At 32.9% G+C, this 15912-nt stretch overlaps 1 protein-coding gene across 1 annotated transcript; it reads left to right on the top strand.

Annotated features, from left to right (window-relative positions):
• Positions 1 to 10467: 10467 nt before the first annotated feature.
• LOC121382883 lies at positions 10468 to 15217 on the top strand. The gene is made up of 2 exons (XM_041512557.1): positions 10468 to 10618; positions 14672 to 15217. Exons 1-2 carry the CDS (start codon positions 10475 to 10477, stop codon positions 14837 to 14839), a joined length of 312 nt encoding a protein of 103 aa, XP_041368491.1. The 5' UTR covers positions 10468 to 10474; the 3' UTR covers positions 14840 to 15217.
• The last annotated feature ends 695 nt before the right edge of the window (positions 15218 to 15912 follow it).

The following is a 15912-nucleotide window of genomic DNA, read 5'->3' as shown; positions in this document are numbered from 1 at the left end:
CATAAATTTAATACGTTTTGTTGACAGTCACTCTATTATTCACCTTTTGAAAAAGTCATTTATCTTTGATGGTTTACCACTGCATTCGAGAAATCATTACAAACTAATAACAAGAGTGCAGGTTTGCCAATGTATGATGACTGAACCATCACTGTGGCAGACTGATGCAAACTGCTTGTGTCATGTCTGACTAGCAGCAATCACACATAGTGTAGACCTTCTCGTGGTATATGTTGATGATACTGAACATTTCCAGTTGTTTTGCCCCCTATTCAATGGAAAGCGCCAGGCGTACCTAGCTAGGTTATATCATTTAAGTTTAAATAATGGCGATCCCAATTTAACACTACAAGACAAATATATATATATATGTGTATATATATATATATATATATATATATATATATATATATATATATATATATATATATATATATATATATATATATATATATATATCGTTAAAAAGTGTATGTTTTTTCTCTACATGACAGGCTTGTTTCGTGAGAGAGTTGAATTGCTCTCACTCATCAGATGTAGATTTAATTACACCGTCATTGGAAAGCTGATGACGTAATGGACTCTGTGACGTCGAGGTTACGTCACTATGCAGGTCTATAGGTGATGTGTGGTATGCGCACAGAAGGTATTTGCGTCTGTGTCGACATGCTGATACTAGTTCATTCTTGGAGTTTAGTGTGCTGGTTTCAGGTTTATACATTATGAACAGTTTTTTTTCCTTCAGGCAGAGGTTACATCTTTTGCTCGCTGGAGAGTATGATTTTGCTTTGGATAAAATTTTCCACTTAATGGTGTATGGGGTGAATCTATCCTTCAGTGTCCAAATGTACTGACTTAGCGCTGTTGCGTTCTTCTGTGTTGCGTTTTGAAAACTGCTCGTGTGCGCGGTATATCTCGTCTTAAATGTGTTCTCGGTCAAACCAACGTATGTTTCTTGCTTGTTGTTATTGAGTGTATTAACGGTAGCTTGATATATTACTCCTTTCTGCAAGCATTTGCCCTCAAGTGGACATTCAGCTCTTCGTCTACAGTTGCATTCTCTGGGGGGAACGGCGTTTTTGTCTGTGTGTTGTTGAAGTAGAGTTTTGTTATGCGCTGAAATTATTTTCCCAACATTAGGCATGCAGCTATAGCTAATTTTAACGGTGTTTCGATTTATAATTTTGTGGAGAGGGTTGCTTTTGGGAAAGCACTCATCGAGGAATCTGAGGAACTGGTGACCTACGTTGGTTTTCACGTTGGAGCTATATGGTGGGTTGTACCAGGTGATATTTCTATTGCGATTGTTTCTGCGTCTGTTGTTTTCTGCTGTTGGGGTGTATTTGAGGTTATAGTTATATCCGCTCTTGAGTTATATGGGCGTTTCGCTTCTTCAAAGATGCACTCATTCGAAGATATATCAGAAAGCCTTTTATTTATTGTTTTTGGTATACTGCGGATAATATTTGGAGCGTGGTTGCTCTTGTTGTGGATGTATAAAGGTGTGTTGTTTGGTTTCATATAGGGTTTGACTGAGCTCTTTTCAAGATCTAGAGTTACGTCTAAGTAATCTACAGATTTTTTGTTGGCGACTATGGTGATCTTGAGTTTATGGTTTGCAAATATTCTGCAAATATCTTTTTTGATTATCTCTATGGTTCTCGGTGACTCATTGAATGCAGCTAGGCCATCGTCGCGATATAGTCCTATATTGTTGCCGTATTTTGCTTGTAGTTCTGAAAGAAGAAAGAGCCCGACTATTTCGCAAATTTCTGCTCCATCATAACTACCCATAGTTACATCAAACCGTGATTGTTTGCCTCTTTTGCACCACGCCTTGCTGTTGTTAAATAGCAGTGAATTTCTTGCTTGTAATATTATTTCCATCTCATCGCTTGAAATATCGTCGAATTTGGATGCGAACTGTAGGGTTTGTTTCACGAGATTTTCTGTTATGGACGGATAAAAATCACATATGTCGAAACATATGAAAGAATAGTTGGATTTATTGGATATTGCTTTAAACCACTTAATCACGTCTGACGTGTTCCTCCACTGGTTTGTTCTGGTTGTGTTCAGAATCTTTCTGTTGATTCTCTCTAAGATTTTTTTGCTTATTATGCCAATTTCCGGTTTAGATGGGTTTATTAGTCTACAGGTGGGTTTATTGGAAATAATATTACCAGCAAGAAATTCACTGCTATTTAACAACAGCAATAGAAATAGAGTCTAGTATGGATGACATTTTTTCATTTTGTTTTAAAATGTGCAATTCTGACAAGATAATTTTTATATATATCGGGGTTCTGCGGGTTATGGGTGGATACAAATGCCAGCGGCCTTTTCGCTGAAACGATTTGTTTTGGTTTTAAAAAGAGATTTTCTATCTAATACTACCGCCTTTTCGATACTATCTGATATTAGCTGTTTTGGATAACCTCGCGTTTTAAGATACATGTTTAGTTCCCGGAGACGTTGATCACGTGTTTGTATATTTGACACAATCATACATATATATATACGTTTTAATGGAATAAGCGCCTTTCACCCGTAACGGGTTCATCAGTTCCATATACATGACGTCATCTACGTGTGGGGGGGGGGGGGGGTAATTTCGATGACTTCACGGCAATTCTAACAATAAAAAATGCATATCACGAACAAATTGCATATTTGACATTAAACGAGATAATAACTATAATTATCTCGCCTTCATGTAAAATTCTTTAATCTCATTGGTTGTTTGCCGTTGGACAAATCCCTTATCCCCCTGTGGGCGGAGTCAAATTCTCTTATACCCCGTCTGTAATTTCCCAACAGTTTCCAGCTGCCCCAGTTAATGCTAAAGCAATAATTAGATTATAAATAACATTGATAATCAATCAAGTATACATCATTAATTTAATTTTTACTATAAAATACACTATTTCAATACTTTTAAAAGCTGCAATGTTGAACTCGGCCACCTAATTACGGTCGTGGTGTTATTGTATTAATGCGCGATTAGCAACAGTTGTTTTTTATTTTTAATATTTTTATTTTTTTTACTACATACATTTCTGATAAAAAAAAGTTTTTTTTTTTTTTTTTAAATTATTAATATCTGTTTCAGACAATTTCATATTACAAACATTTGAAGTTAAAAACGCGTTTATCGATGGAACTATTTTTCGTCACTGGCAAGTGATTTCGTTCGCGTCCGCGTGGTACGGCTCCGTTAATAAATTGTTAACAATTATTGTCTGGCGTTAATTTGATTATTTGGCTATATGGTTTAACATGTCGGCAAGATAAATTCGTTGTAGAAGCATCTCTCGGGGTATATGGCTTTTTATGTACCCTCTGTGTGCTCTTTTACCCCCTCGACTTCGGCTCGGGGTAAAAGAACACACAGAGGGTACATAAAAAGCCATATACCCCTCGTGATGCTTCTACAACTTATATTATCTCGCTTTCATGTAAAATTCTTTAATCTCATTGGTTGTTTGCCGTTGGACAAATCCCTTATACCCCTGTGGGCGGAGCCAAATTCTCTTATACCCCGTCTGTAATTTCCAACAGTTTCCAGCCACCCCAGTTAATGCTAAAGCAATAATCAGATTATAAATAGCATTGATAATCAATCAAGTATACATAATTAATTTTATTTTTACTATAAAATACACTATTTCAATGCTTTTAAAAGCTGCAATGTTGAACTCGGCCACCTAATTACGGTCGTGGTGTTATTGTATTAATGCGCGATTAGCAACATTTGGGGGGGTTTTTTGAGGGGGGGGTTATATTTTTATTTTTTTACTACATACATTTCTGATAAAAAAAGAAGTTTTGTTTTTTATTTTTTATTATTAATATCTGTTTCAGACAATTTTGTATTACAAACATTTGAAGTTCAAAACTCGTTTATCGATGGAACTAATTTTCGTCACTGGCAAGTGGTTTCGTTCGCGTCCGCGTGGTACGGCTCCGTTAATACATTGTTAACAGTTATTGTCTGGCGTTATTTTGATTATTTGGCTATATGGTTTAACATGTCGGCAAGATAAATTCGTTGTAGAAGCATCTCTCGGGGTATATGGCTTTTGGTGTACCCTCTGTGTGCTCTTTTAAAAGAACACACAAAGGGTACATAAAAAGCCATATACCCCTCGTGATGCTTCTACAACTTATATTATAGTGATGGTGTATAACTGTCGCTATTGTTACAGTGTAATACATGTAAACAAGCATATAAGAGACAAATGTTCTAACAGTAGATACATTGTACAACAAAGTTTCAAACTATGTTGGAGTGTAGTGACCACAGTATGGGTTAGCGTATGTTAAGTTTCGCTTTGAAAATGCGAATAAAATGGGCTTCCTTTTGCTGTCAAAAATGTTTGTCATCCATCATAACTTTCGATAGCAAAAGGAAGCCCATTTTATTCGCATTTTCAAACCAAAACTTAACATACGCTAACCCATACTGTCTATCTTTTTATGTATTTATATATATTTTATTTATATATATATATATATATATATATATATATATATAGAAAGCAGTCCAACATTTCACTGCTACACGCAAACGTTTTGATTGATAAAACCGTTCACCTTCTTCTCCTTTATTCTTTTTGTTTATCAACTCTAATTTATATTTAAACAGGTTAAATCTTTAAAGTTTCACTTTTCTCAACACTAAATGTACTATCTGCATCTTGTATTTTTCTCAACACTAAATACAATAATTACTATGTGTATGTATGTATATGTATGTATATACAGTTACATGCATTATTATTTTATCATTTAATTTATTATCTTTAATATTTATTTATTTATTTATTTCCTTATTAATTATTTATTTATTATTACCTTTCTTGTTTTATTCTGTCTGTATGTATAGGCGCCTTTGTATATATTATGTTTATATATGTATGTGTATATTTGTAAATATGCTCAACTAGATGTTTGTGTAATATATACTGCAATTTAACAAACTACATTATACGGACTGCGTGTATACTTCAGTAATATTTATTTATGTAATTGGTGGGGGTTTTGGGGTTTTTTGTTTTTCTTCTTTATTGCTTTATATGATTTAAATTAATTAATTAATTAATTTGTCTGTTGTTTACAAATGATTTTAAAGTAAATACTAGGCGGGATTTGTTGAAATGGGTGATGGTTCAATGAAAATATATAATCTTCAAAACTTTATTGATTTTTAAAATTATTTTAAAATTAACTTATGATTTGTTTATTTTTTGTATTTATTGTTTTTGTGCACACCACGTATATATTCAATAATATATAATAATACCACAATAACTATCTATTCTGCGATTATATTCAATAATATATAATAATACCACAATATCTATTCTGCGATTACTGTAAAAACAAAATCACTACTACTGTTGCGAGGTCTATTTTGTTTTGGTTTTTTTGTTCTGTGTTTTGTATTCGGTTGCTTTTGTCAATTTATCAAGTAATGTAACAGGGTTTGGGGGCATAAATGAAGCCCAAGACGTCTCCCTCTGACCCTATAGGGATGTTTTTAATTTTTAGATGTGTATTAGGAATCTGTATGTTATGTATGTGTGCGTATTTGTTTTTGTGTATTGTGAAACACATTATCATTTTTTCTTAAATGTTCTTGTAATTATGGAAAGTAACACTATTTGATTTGTATACTATATTTTAGAACCACTTTTGATAATGGATTTTGTTATTCAATGAATTGCTGGGGACTAGCGGATGTTAAAAAAGGAAGGATGTTTTTTAATTTCCTTAGGTCAAAACAATTTCAATTTCCTTCAGGATACTCATTTACAAAAGAAAAAGAGCCTATTTGATTCTATGGGGCGCTGAATGGGGATTTGAATGCATTTTTAATTCTTATAGTAGCCAATCCCGCGGTGTTGCAATATTGATAAATAACACTTTTGAATACTACTTCGACAGGATGGAGGAAATGTATTAGTAGTGGATTAAGTCTTTGCAATATACGATTGACATTAGTAAATTTATATGGTCCAAATTCAGATGATCCTAACTTTTACCAGTTAATCCTAGAAAAAGTAAAACTGTTTAGTAATAAACATTGTATATTTGGTGGGGATTGGAATCTGGTTTTAAACCCTGATATGATACGTACAATTATATAAATATTAATAATCAAAAGCACGTGATAAGGTATTAGATACCATTGGGGGAGCTTAATCTTTTTTTATATCTGGAGAGATCATAATCCTGAATTACACAAGTTTACATGGAGGAGAACACACCAATTAAACAAGCTCTCCTAGATTTGTTCTTAATATCAGATTCGTTATATTCATCCGTATAGTAAAATCCGATATACAGTATGGGTATAGAACTGATCATTACATTTTAAGTCTTAATTTGAATTTACTGAACATGAAAGGCACAATACTTATTGGAAATTTAATCATTCACTTTTAGAAAATAAAAATTATATAACAATCAAAAATGTTATTCCAGATATTAAGAAACAGTATGTTATATATTAGTCTATAATGTGGACGCAATGGATGATATCCCACTATATGAAATTGAGTTTCAAATTGGTGACCAACTATTTTTAGAAGTTTTATTAATGGAAATCAGAGGGAAAACAATTTCGTACTCATTTTATTTGAAAAAAGAAAATAATAAATATATGAAAAACAATTTATTAGTGAAATAGAGGAGTTAGAAAATAGCAATCTCCTGGAGTTTGAAATTATTTATTAAAAAAAAATTGAAGTTGTAATAAAAGAAAATGGGTGGTATATATATCAGATCAAGAGCTAAATCGGTTAATGAGGGTGAAAAAATAAATAATTATTTTTGTAATTTAGAAAATAGGAATTTTATTAGTAAATCAATGATTCAGATTTGAGAAACAAGATGGTTATATAGTTACTAATAAAACTGAAATTATAAATGGAACTAATCGTTTTTACCAAAACGTATATGCCCCTAAAAAAGACGTCAGTTATAACAGATTTAAATGACTTACTTACAGAAAAATACCTAAATAAATTTACCAAAGAGCAAGCTGATGATTTAGAAGATATGTTAACATATGAAGAACTTAAACAAATGCTCAAAGACGTATGAAGAATAATAAAAGTTCAGGAGGTGACGGTTTCTCTGCTGATTTTTAAAAATCATCTTGGCCAGACATAGGTTACTTTGTATTGGTGTCTGTTAATTATGCTTTTATTAATGACGAATTATCGATAACACGTAAACTAGGGTTAACCGGTAAAGGATTAAAGGGGATAAACCAAAACGTTTTCTAACTAACTGGCGACCTATTTCACTCTTAAATGTTGTATATAAATTAGCATCTAAATGCATATCTGAAGTAATACAAAATGTCCTCAATATCTTGTCAAAACGATATATTGGTGACAGTATGACATTTTATACTACACTGAATCCCAAAATAGTCCTGGTATTTTACTAAAAGTAGATTTTGAAAAAGCTTTCGACTCTATACATTTATACATAAGACTCTCACCCTAGTTGGTTTTTTCACAAAAATATCAAATCAAGTGTTATAGTTAATGGCAAAATATCTTCATCGTTTGACATGCACAGGGGATGCAGACAAGGGGACCCATTATTGCCATATATATTCTTCCTTTGTGTAAAATTCTGGCATTACTTGTACGCAAAAATAAGAAAATTAGAAGAATTTCAGTACAAAATAAAGAGTCTCCCATTTCACAGTACGCTGATGATATAGATTTTATACTTGATTGTAGTGGAGAGTATTTCGAAGAAACAATAAATACTTTGAATATATTTGCGAACTTATCTGGACTAAAAATTAATAAAATACATCTGATATCATACTCACTACTTATTTAAGAACACTGCCTCAGATATCTACAAAATTTTATGCGTGAATTAAATAAACTTGGCATTACCTTTGTACTAATCAAAAGCCTGAAAGAACTAAACTTAACTATAATTCTAAACTGTTTAAAAGGGAGGCCTAGGCATGATAAATATATTAAATACGACGAATTATCACACCACTTGGTACGATAACTATAAAAAATCCTTATTAATATCTAAACCTCAGCTATTGGTATGTTTTCCCCCAACTACCTAATCCCTCTGAATTTGGTTATGATTTGAATCAAAATAAAAAAATATTAACATTTTGTTTTGGAAGGACTGTATTCGGGCTTTTTGTGAATTAAAAGAACAACTATAAGGTAACAGACTTTAAAGAGGGAGGCCTAGGAACGATCTTCTATAATTGTCATGTTAAAAGCTTAGAAAATTTTTTGGTTACGAAAACTGGAAAAAAGGATTCAAATGGAAACCTAGTTTGATTGGGATGTTTTCTTTAATTTCTGAATTTTCCTCTATTTGGTAATGATTTTCCTCAAATATGTTATAAAAATATTAACGACTTGTTTTGGAAGGACTGTGGACACCAATATTCCTTTAGACCTTCGCCTATCCCTAAAAAAACTTTATTCCAAACAAGGATACTTTGTTTTATATACTATTACACATTAACATATTCAGACGTACCAAATACCGCTATGGGAAAATGGCAAACTCGTAGTTTAGTACTTTATTACTGATCTTATCTGGCCCATTATCTATTTGAAACCATTTCTCACCAAACAAGAAGAAAAATTAAGACGGTTCCAATATAGGATATTATACAGAATACTAACGACAAATATTTTTCCTTCAAGGTAAAACTTATTGATACTGAAACATATACCCTTTGTAATGTAAATAAAGAAACAATAGAACACCTTTTTGGGGAATGTAACTATGTTCAATTTGTTTTAAAATCGTTTTCAAGCTGGTTATCGAAGTACTGTAATCACTTATGTAACTTAAATCTGTCTCTCGAACTAGTCATATTTGGATTTAAAGACAACATTAAAACAGATAATATTTTGATTTCTTGCTACTTCTAGCTAAGTATTTCATATATAAATGTAAAGTGTAAAATGTTAAGTTAAATATTATTTATTTAAAAAAAAGAAATTAAACAAAGATACTCTATAGAAAACCATTTATACCTCAGTAAGAATAGTCTTAGCAATGGTTTTACCAAGTTGTAAATGTATCATTCATTAGTTGAAAATATTTAATATAATAATTTTTGTATTATTATTATTATTATTTATTATTATTATTTTTAATCCTCTCGTCTCCAGCAACAGATGTAATATATAGTAATTTAATAAAATTTAATCACAGAACATTAACAAACTATAATACAACTGATAGGAAACTAATCACATGTATACATTTGTTATCAAGCTATGTAGCGTGCTGGTGTATGTGTGTGTATGTGCATGTATGCTTTTTAATGTTAAAACTGTCTTGCTGTCCTGTTTTACTTCATCTCTCTCTCTCTCTCTCTCTCTCTCTCTCTCTCTCTCTCTCTCTCTCTCTCTCTCTCTCTCTCTCTCTCTCTCTCTCTCTCTCTCTCTCTCTCTCTCTCTCTCTCTCTCTCTCTCCTTTCTCACTTCTGTCTCTCCCTCCCTCTTTCTATGAACATATTTATAGTCTAACAATACTCATTATGTATTATATATATATTTAAAGTTATATATGTTCAACATTGTCTGTAACATAGTGATTCAGGGCCCCATCCCTGACACTATCGACATTTCTGGGCTAATAAAATTTAAAAAAAATAAAATAATAATAATTAAAAAAAAAATTTTAAAAAATTAAAAAAATTTGTACAATAATATAATATATATGTCAGCATCTTTAAAAATGATAAACAATATTATGCTTGCATATTTAGACCTGTATACTATGTTGACCACATATTACTTCATTTGTACAATGTGTAACGGATTAAATATATTTTAATAAATAAATATTACTTAAACCAACATTAATTGTTTATTTCGTTTTTTACTTTTTTCGTTTGACTTCTTCCGATTCAACAATCAATCTCTCTCTCTCTCTCCTCTCTCTCTGTCTGTCTGTATGTCTGTCCGTCCGTCCGTCTTTCTTTCTCTCTCACTCTCTCTCTCTCTCTCTCTCTGTCTCTCTCTCTCTCTCTCTCTCTCTCTCTCTCTCTCTCTCTCTCTCTCTCTCTCTGTCTGTCTGTATGTCTGTCCGTCCGTCCGTCTTTCTTTCTCTCTCACTCTCTCTCTCTCGCTCGCTCGCTCTTCTCCCCTCCACCTTGTCAATTTTGGTAGACACGCGTGTTATACTTATCAATGCCACTCTTTCTACGTTTTAAAATGTATTCTGAGACCTATTATATTATTGTGGGGGGGGGGGTATGGCCGCTTGTAATACCAGCAAATCAATATACTGGTTAATTAGACGATACTTCAATAACGTATTATTCATAACAAAAAAGTTACATACTGTAATTTATTTATTTGCTTTTAAACAAAATGTAATTATTTAATATGTATTGAGCAATGTTGCATGTAACATTTGACCTTGACCTCAGTAGAGAAATGGAATCATGGAGCAGTTGATAATAACAGTTGTTTCTCTGTGTTTGTTCCCAGTTATTGGGTTGTTATTTTTGGTCGTTATTTTGGCTTCATTTGGAAAGTCGCTTGGTATAAGAAAACGATATGTTAACCTCCTTTTGAGAATATTTGAGGTAAGTATCCAGCATTCAAATCTGGAAACCACGTCAATCTGAATCTCTACCCTGCTACACCACGCAATCTAGCCCGAGTACTCTGACTGTAAGAGAGCTAGACGGATATTTGGACATAAATACGCTCTCATTACAGTCAGAGACCAAGCTATGTATTTTTTTGGCAATTCCCGACATCAAACATAGGATTGTTGTGGTATTAAAGCGGAAATCTTTGCCAACTTTTTGGTTGTCGGGAATTGCTAAAAAAATACATAGCTTGGTCTCTGACTGTAATGAGAGCGTATTTATGTCCAAATGTCCGTCCAGCCCTCTTACAGTCAGAGTACTCGGGCTACACACAATCATACACAGTAACTTGGGGGTTTCTGCCAGAGGGTAAAACGGGTATGGTTCCATACCCAATTTTCATTTGCAGATGTTATTTTTTTAAGTTAACTTTTTGACAAAATTAATTACTCTTTATCATTACTATATGATTTTCTTAACCCTAACCCTAATGCTAATCTCAATCCATTTTCTCGTTCCAGCCAGTGCACCACGACTGGTATATCAATGGCTGTGGTATGTGCTACCCTGTCTGGGATGGTGCATATAAAAGATCCCTTGCTGCTTATCAAAAAGAGTAGCCCATGTGTAGTCCTTAACCAAATGTCCGACACCATATAACCGTAAATAAAATGTGTTGAGTGCGTCATTAAATAAAACATTTCCTTCCTTCCAGTCCATTTTCTTTCTTGGGAAGGCACCCTATGACTGTGGTTACATTCAATTCCATAGTGCCATACCCAAACATTTCTTTCTGGCAGAAACATTGACACTCACTTTATGAATCTCATTAATAGCATAAATACATGTATACCCATATTTCAAAATTTGCATTAAAAAACAATTGTATGTAACAGTCTCAGTCTATAATCATAATGACAAAAACCTAGTCCTAAACCATGAATGGACCATTAAAAGATTTGGACTTGGATCCATATTTTTAAAGGTAAAGTTTGTTTTGTTTAACAACATTAGAGCACGTTGATTAATTAATGATCGGCTATTGGATTTGAAACATTTGGTAATTTTCGTAGTAGACTGGTTGGAATGAGAGAAAAAAATCAGCTGATTAGATTCACTGAGGTTGTTCAATCCTGCGATGCAAGCACCTCAGGCGAGCTCTCAATCGACTGAGCTAAATCCTGTCCTTGTCTTAGCACGAAAATATTGGAAAACCATTGTAGGCTATGTAGTGATTTCATAGCTTATGATGGTTTTATGGTATATCGTAGTGCTAAGATAACTTCAAAAATATGTGGCTTGGTTTTAGAGCTGGGTGGTATACTGTATATATACCATTCGGTGTCGGTATCATGTCAATACTGATTTATTGTATCGAACAAATGTCAAAATACTGACATTTCGGTATTGAAAAATGTTTTAGTAAAGCACTAACAATATATCTGACATATATATGAAAAATGGCTGAAAAGAAAAGCAGATGAACAATATTCTTCCTCAGAATCGACAGCAAAACATGTACATGCACTTTGTATATGGGTTGGGTATAAACTAGACAAGGGCGTTGTATATGGAATTTAATTTTATTTAGATGAAATTAGTGGGTGAGCCTTTAAAGCTGAGTATATAAAAAATATCACTCAATGTCGGTATCGGAATTGTGTCAATTGATACTAAATATCGATAACAAAACTGAAATCTCAATACTGCTCAGTTGTACTTGGTTTGTAAAAACATGTATTTATTCAACATGACCTTATAATGGGATTGGTCAGCCTATATTAAGATCTGTCCCTATGTTTTACAAGTGTGTATATTGCATGATATGCACATATATATATAATTGCATGTAACATTTTATTGACAGACCTACATATATATCCCTTGAACACTTGATGTTAATGTACCTCAACTTGTCCCATTAACAACATAAAATAAACTATTGCAGTCATCAGGTGTACTTAACAGTTTGTAATAACAACATTGTTATTTACTTTATTTAAAGTATTTAACCAGAGTTTTATCGTGATGATGTAACTTCTTCAATCCCAGGGGAAAGTGGAAAAGTCTGATAAAAAAGGGTGAAATTTTCATTTTATCAGTACATTTTGTAATGTTTCATAATGTTCTGCATTCATTTGTAATATCAAATATTGCTAAATTGTGTAACCTGCCACATTTTCACAATATACAGCAGAGGATATTCTCTAATATAAATATTGTCAACAATATTTAGTGAACATCAAGATAAAAATTTCAGCCCATTTTCAGGCCATTATTTATTATTTTATATTTACCCAGGTAAACTCAACAGTTTCGAATTGTTTATCCATCAAGATTGCAGAAACACCACTTACATATATATATATATATATGAGGTGGTTATTTTAATCATTTAATACAACCAGTCATCATTATACCTTTTATTTATACTTGGAACATTGAGAAGGAGGAGGATTAAAAAGGATTTTTATTTCTGAAAAATAGCTTTTTAAATAAAACTAACTTTTATATGTCAAATCAGCCAGGATGTGACATTATATATTTTGCAAAATAATTTAATATACTAATAATGATATGAAAGAAGGCAAAGTAGTATTTTCATATGTAGTATATTTTAGATGTGATGTCCTGATACCTAATTTTTAAATTTGATATAACAGTAATGAAATATTACCAAAAAACAAATGTCACGTCCTGGCTTACAAAAATTCTTTTTTCAAATAAAACCATCATTAAAACCCATAAAATGTAAGTAAATTGGCAATAAAAGTATACTTGCATGTGCTTAAGGGTGTTAACTTTAAGTTATAATAAAAACTTAGTGAAACAGATCATTTTGAAATTTCCACACCCATGGACCAAATACCATGGAATGGCCCATATAGCATATTTGAGAAAGTATGACGCAAGCATTAGCCATGCATTTCTCACCTGTACATAATTGAGAAAGGCCTGGGGGAACCTGTTATGTGGCTCAAAATACAGGTATATTTCATAAAATTATCAGTGTCAGGGCTATATGTAGCTCTAAGTGAGCAATTTCACCAAATTAAATACTAACTTAGGAATATTGTAGAAACCTACAGTTATATGTATTTCAATATAAAAAAAAATGTTGCTTTATGTTCAGATTTATCAGATTTACTTTTAAGCGTTAAAACTTGTTAATATAAAAACATGACTTTGAATATAACCAGTTCTGGTTGTCACTGTCAGTGATCAATATAATTTTTTGCAGATACACTGTGTACATATGTTTGTAAATTGTGCATGTACAGATATTTTCTCAGTAAATCTGTGTAGGTGGCTATCTCTTATCTGAGTGTACCTGCATGAGGCATGGCAATGACACATAACCAAAGGCTACACTACAAGTGTATTCATAGCCTTACAATCTGTAACACTGTAAACAGTCTGAAGGTCAATATACTTGTACATACATAAGTACATGTACCTACACTGTTCATTGTATGTGTCTCGAACATTACTGCAATGTATTATTATGAACAAACACTTTAATACACATATCTCCTACAGTTACATGTAGATCATGTACATTGTACTTATCTTGTAAACTTTGTTATGATCAATCATAAGCTGTATTAATTAATTAATGTTTTATATCTTATGCTATGAACAGATGTACATGTTTTTATTGCAATCTCTCTCTCTCTCTCTCTCTCTCTCTCTCTCTCTCTCTCTCTCTCTCTCTCTCTCTCTCTCTCTCTCTCTCTCTCTCTCTCTCTCTTACCCCTACCCCCACCCCCTCTCAGTTCTGTCTTATCCCCTTTTCTCTCTCCCCTTCTCTTTTTCACTGAACATTTCTCTCTCTCTCTCTCTCTCTCTCTCTCTCTCTCTCTCTCTCTCTCTCTCTCTCTCTCTCTCTCTCTCTCTCTCTCTCTCTCTGATATATTTTGTGTGTGTATCATGCTGTGTTCATTATTAGGTGGCAGACAGCCATGTTTCTTGGATAGTTTTAATACACTTGTATACACGCTTTACTTGTTCTTGATTTTAATTTTTCTTTTCTGTTTGTTCTAGTTTGGCAAGACTAAAATTGCTCACTATGAATCGAAGCGATTGACAGAGCCGTGTGATTCAGAAGAGTGTGTTTCTACAAAATTGGCCTTAAATGGTGAAATTGCCAGGTATTCTAAAGGTATATGTCAACCCTGCACAGCTGATCATTCATTGTTTACCTTTGTTTGACGGCCACAAGCCAAGATGGGGTTTTTTAATAATGGTTCACCAGGTATCCAATTGGCATACATGTGAAATGTTGTTTCCGGTCCTACAGTGCCATGACAGCCATAAAAACACTGGATTTTGCCAAATATTGACAGGGTATGACACATTTTTTAAAAAGTCACTAGCCACAGGCCTAGTGGGTTTGTAGATTCCACTAGCTCAACAAAATAAAGCACTAGCCCAAGTTTCTGATCAATATATAAGGCTGAAAAACAATGTTTCAAGGAATCCAACCCCTATAGTACCTAAAAAAACTGGCTGACCTGGTTTCTTCTCCAATTTTAATGTAAATGAGTACTAGTATAATGACCTACCCTATTTTGTCAAGTTTGATCCTAAACAATTGTCCCATTTTTGTTTTTGGCCCCCCCCCCCCCCAACCCCACCCCTCATCTGGGGTGGGTAAGCAATTTAACAAACTCTCTCTAAACAAAAGAATTTAATGCACAATACAATGTAACATGATAGTACATGGTCTTGTTCAGTTTATTTGGTAGTGAATTGTCACCAGGAATGGTGATGTCAGTTGCCAACAGGGCAATATATCCCATGTCAGTCAGATATCAACAAATATATTGGCAGGATTTAACTCGTTAATTGATAGACAAAAAACATATTTTCTTGTAAAGATGTGAAACGTTATCCAAACTGCTATGCACATTAAACAGGTCAAGCCGGCTGTGTATACCCTGATTGCCAACATCCCTGTCGCAAGTAAGCGAGGTATTAAATTAGAAGACAATAGATAAATAAGACAAACACAGTAATTCTGAACATGACTGGGGTTGTACTTCAGTTATACTAGCCTGGGACTGGTCATTCACACCTTTGTTACCTTGTTGACATGTGCGAGGTTTTACTACCACATGACTTGTATAACCAATCAAAACATGAGTTTTATTAAGGTTGTTTCCTGTCCATGAAACGAGAAGAAAAGAAAGTCTATATCGTGTATATTGTTGTAACTGACTATGTAAAACTTCTTGTTATTGCATTTTATAGAAATCTAGTTCAAGTTGAATATTAATATATAC

The sequence above is a fragment of the Gigantopelta aegis genome, chromosome 10 (genome assembly GCF_016097555.1).
Source record: "Gigantopelta aegis isolate Gae_Host chromosome 10, Gae_host_genome, whole genome shotgun sequence".
NCBI classification, from domain to species: Eukaryota; Metazoa; Mollusca; class Gastropoda; order Neomphalida; family Peltospiridae; genus Gigantopelta; species Gigantopelta aegis.
The sequence above is the reverse complement of the archived record's forward strand: the minus strand, read 5'-3'. Positions and strand labels throughout refer to the sequence as shown.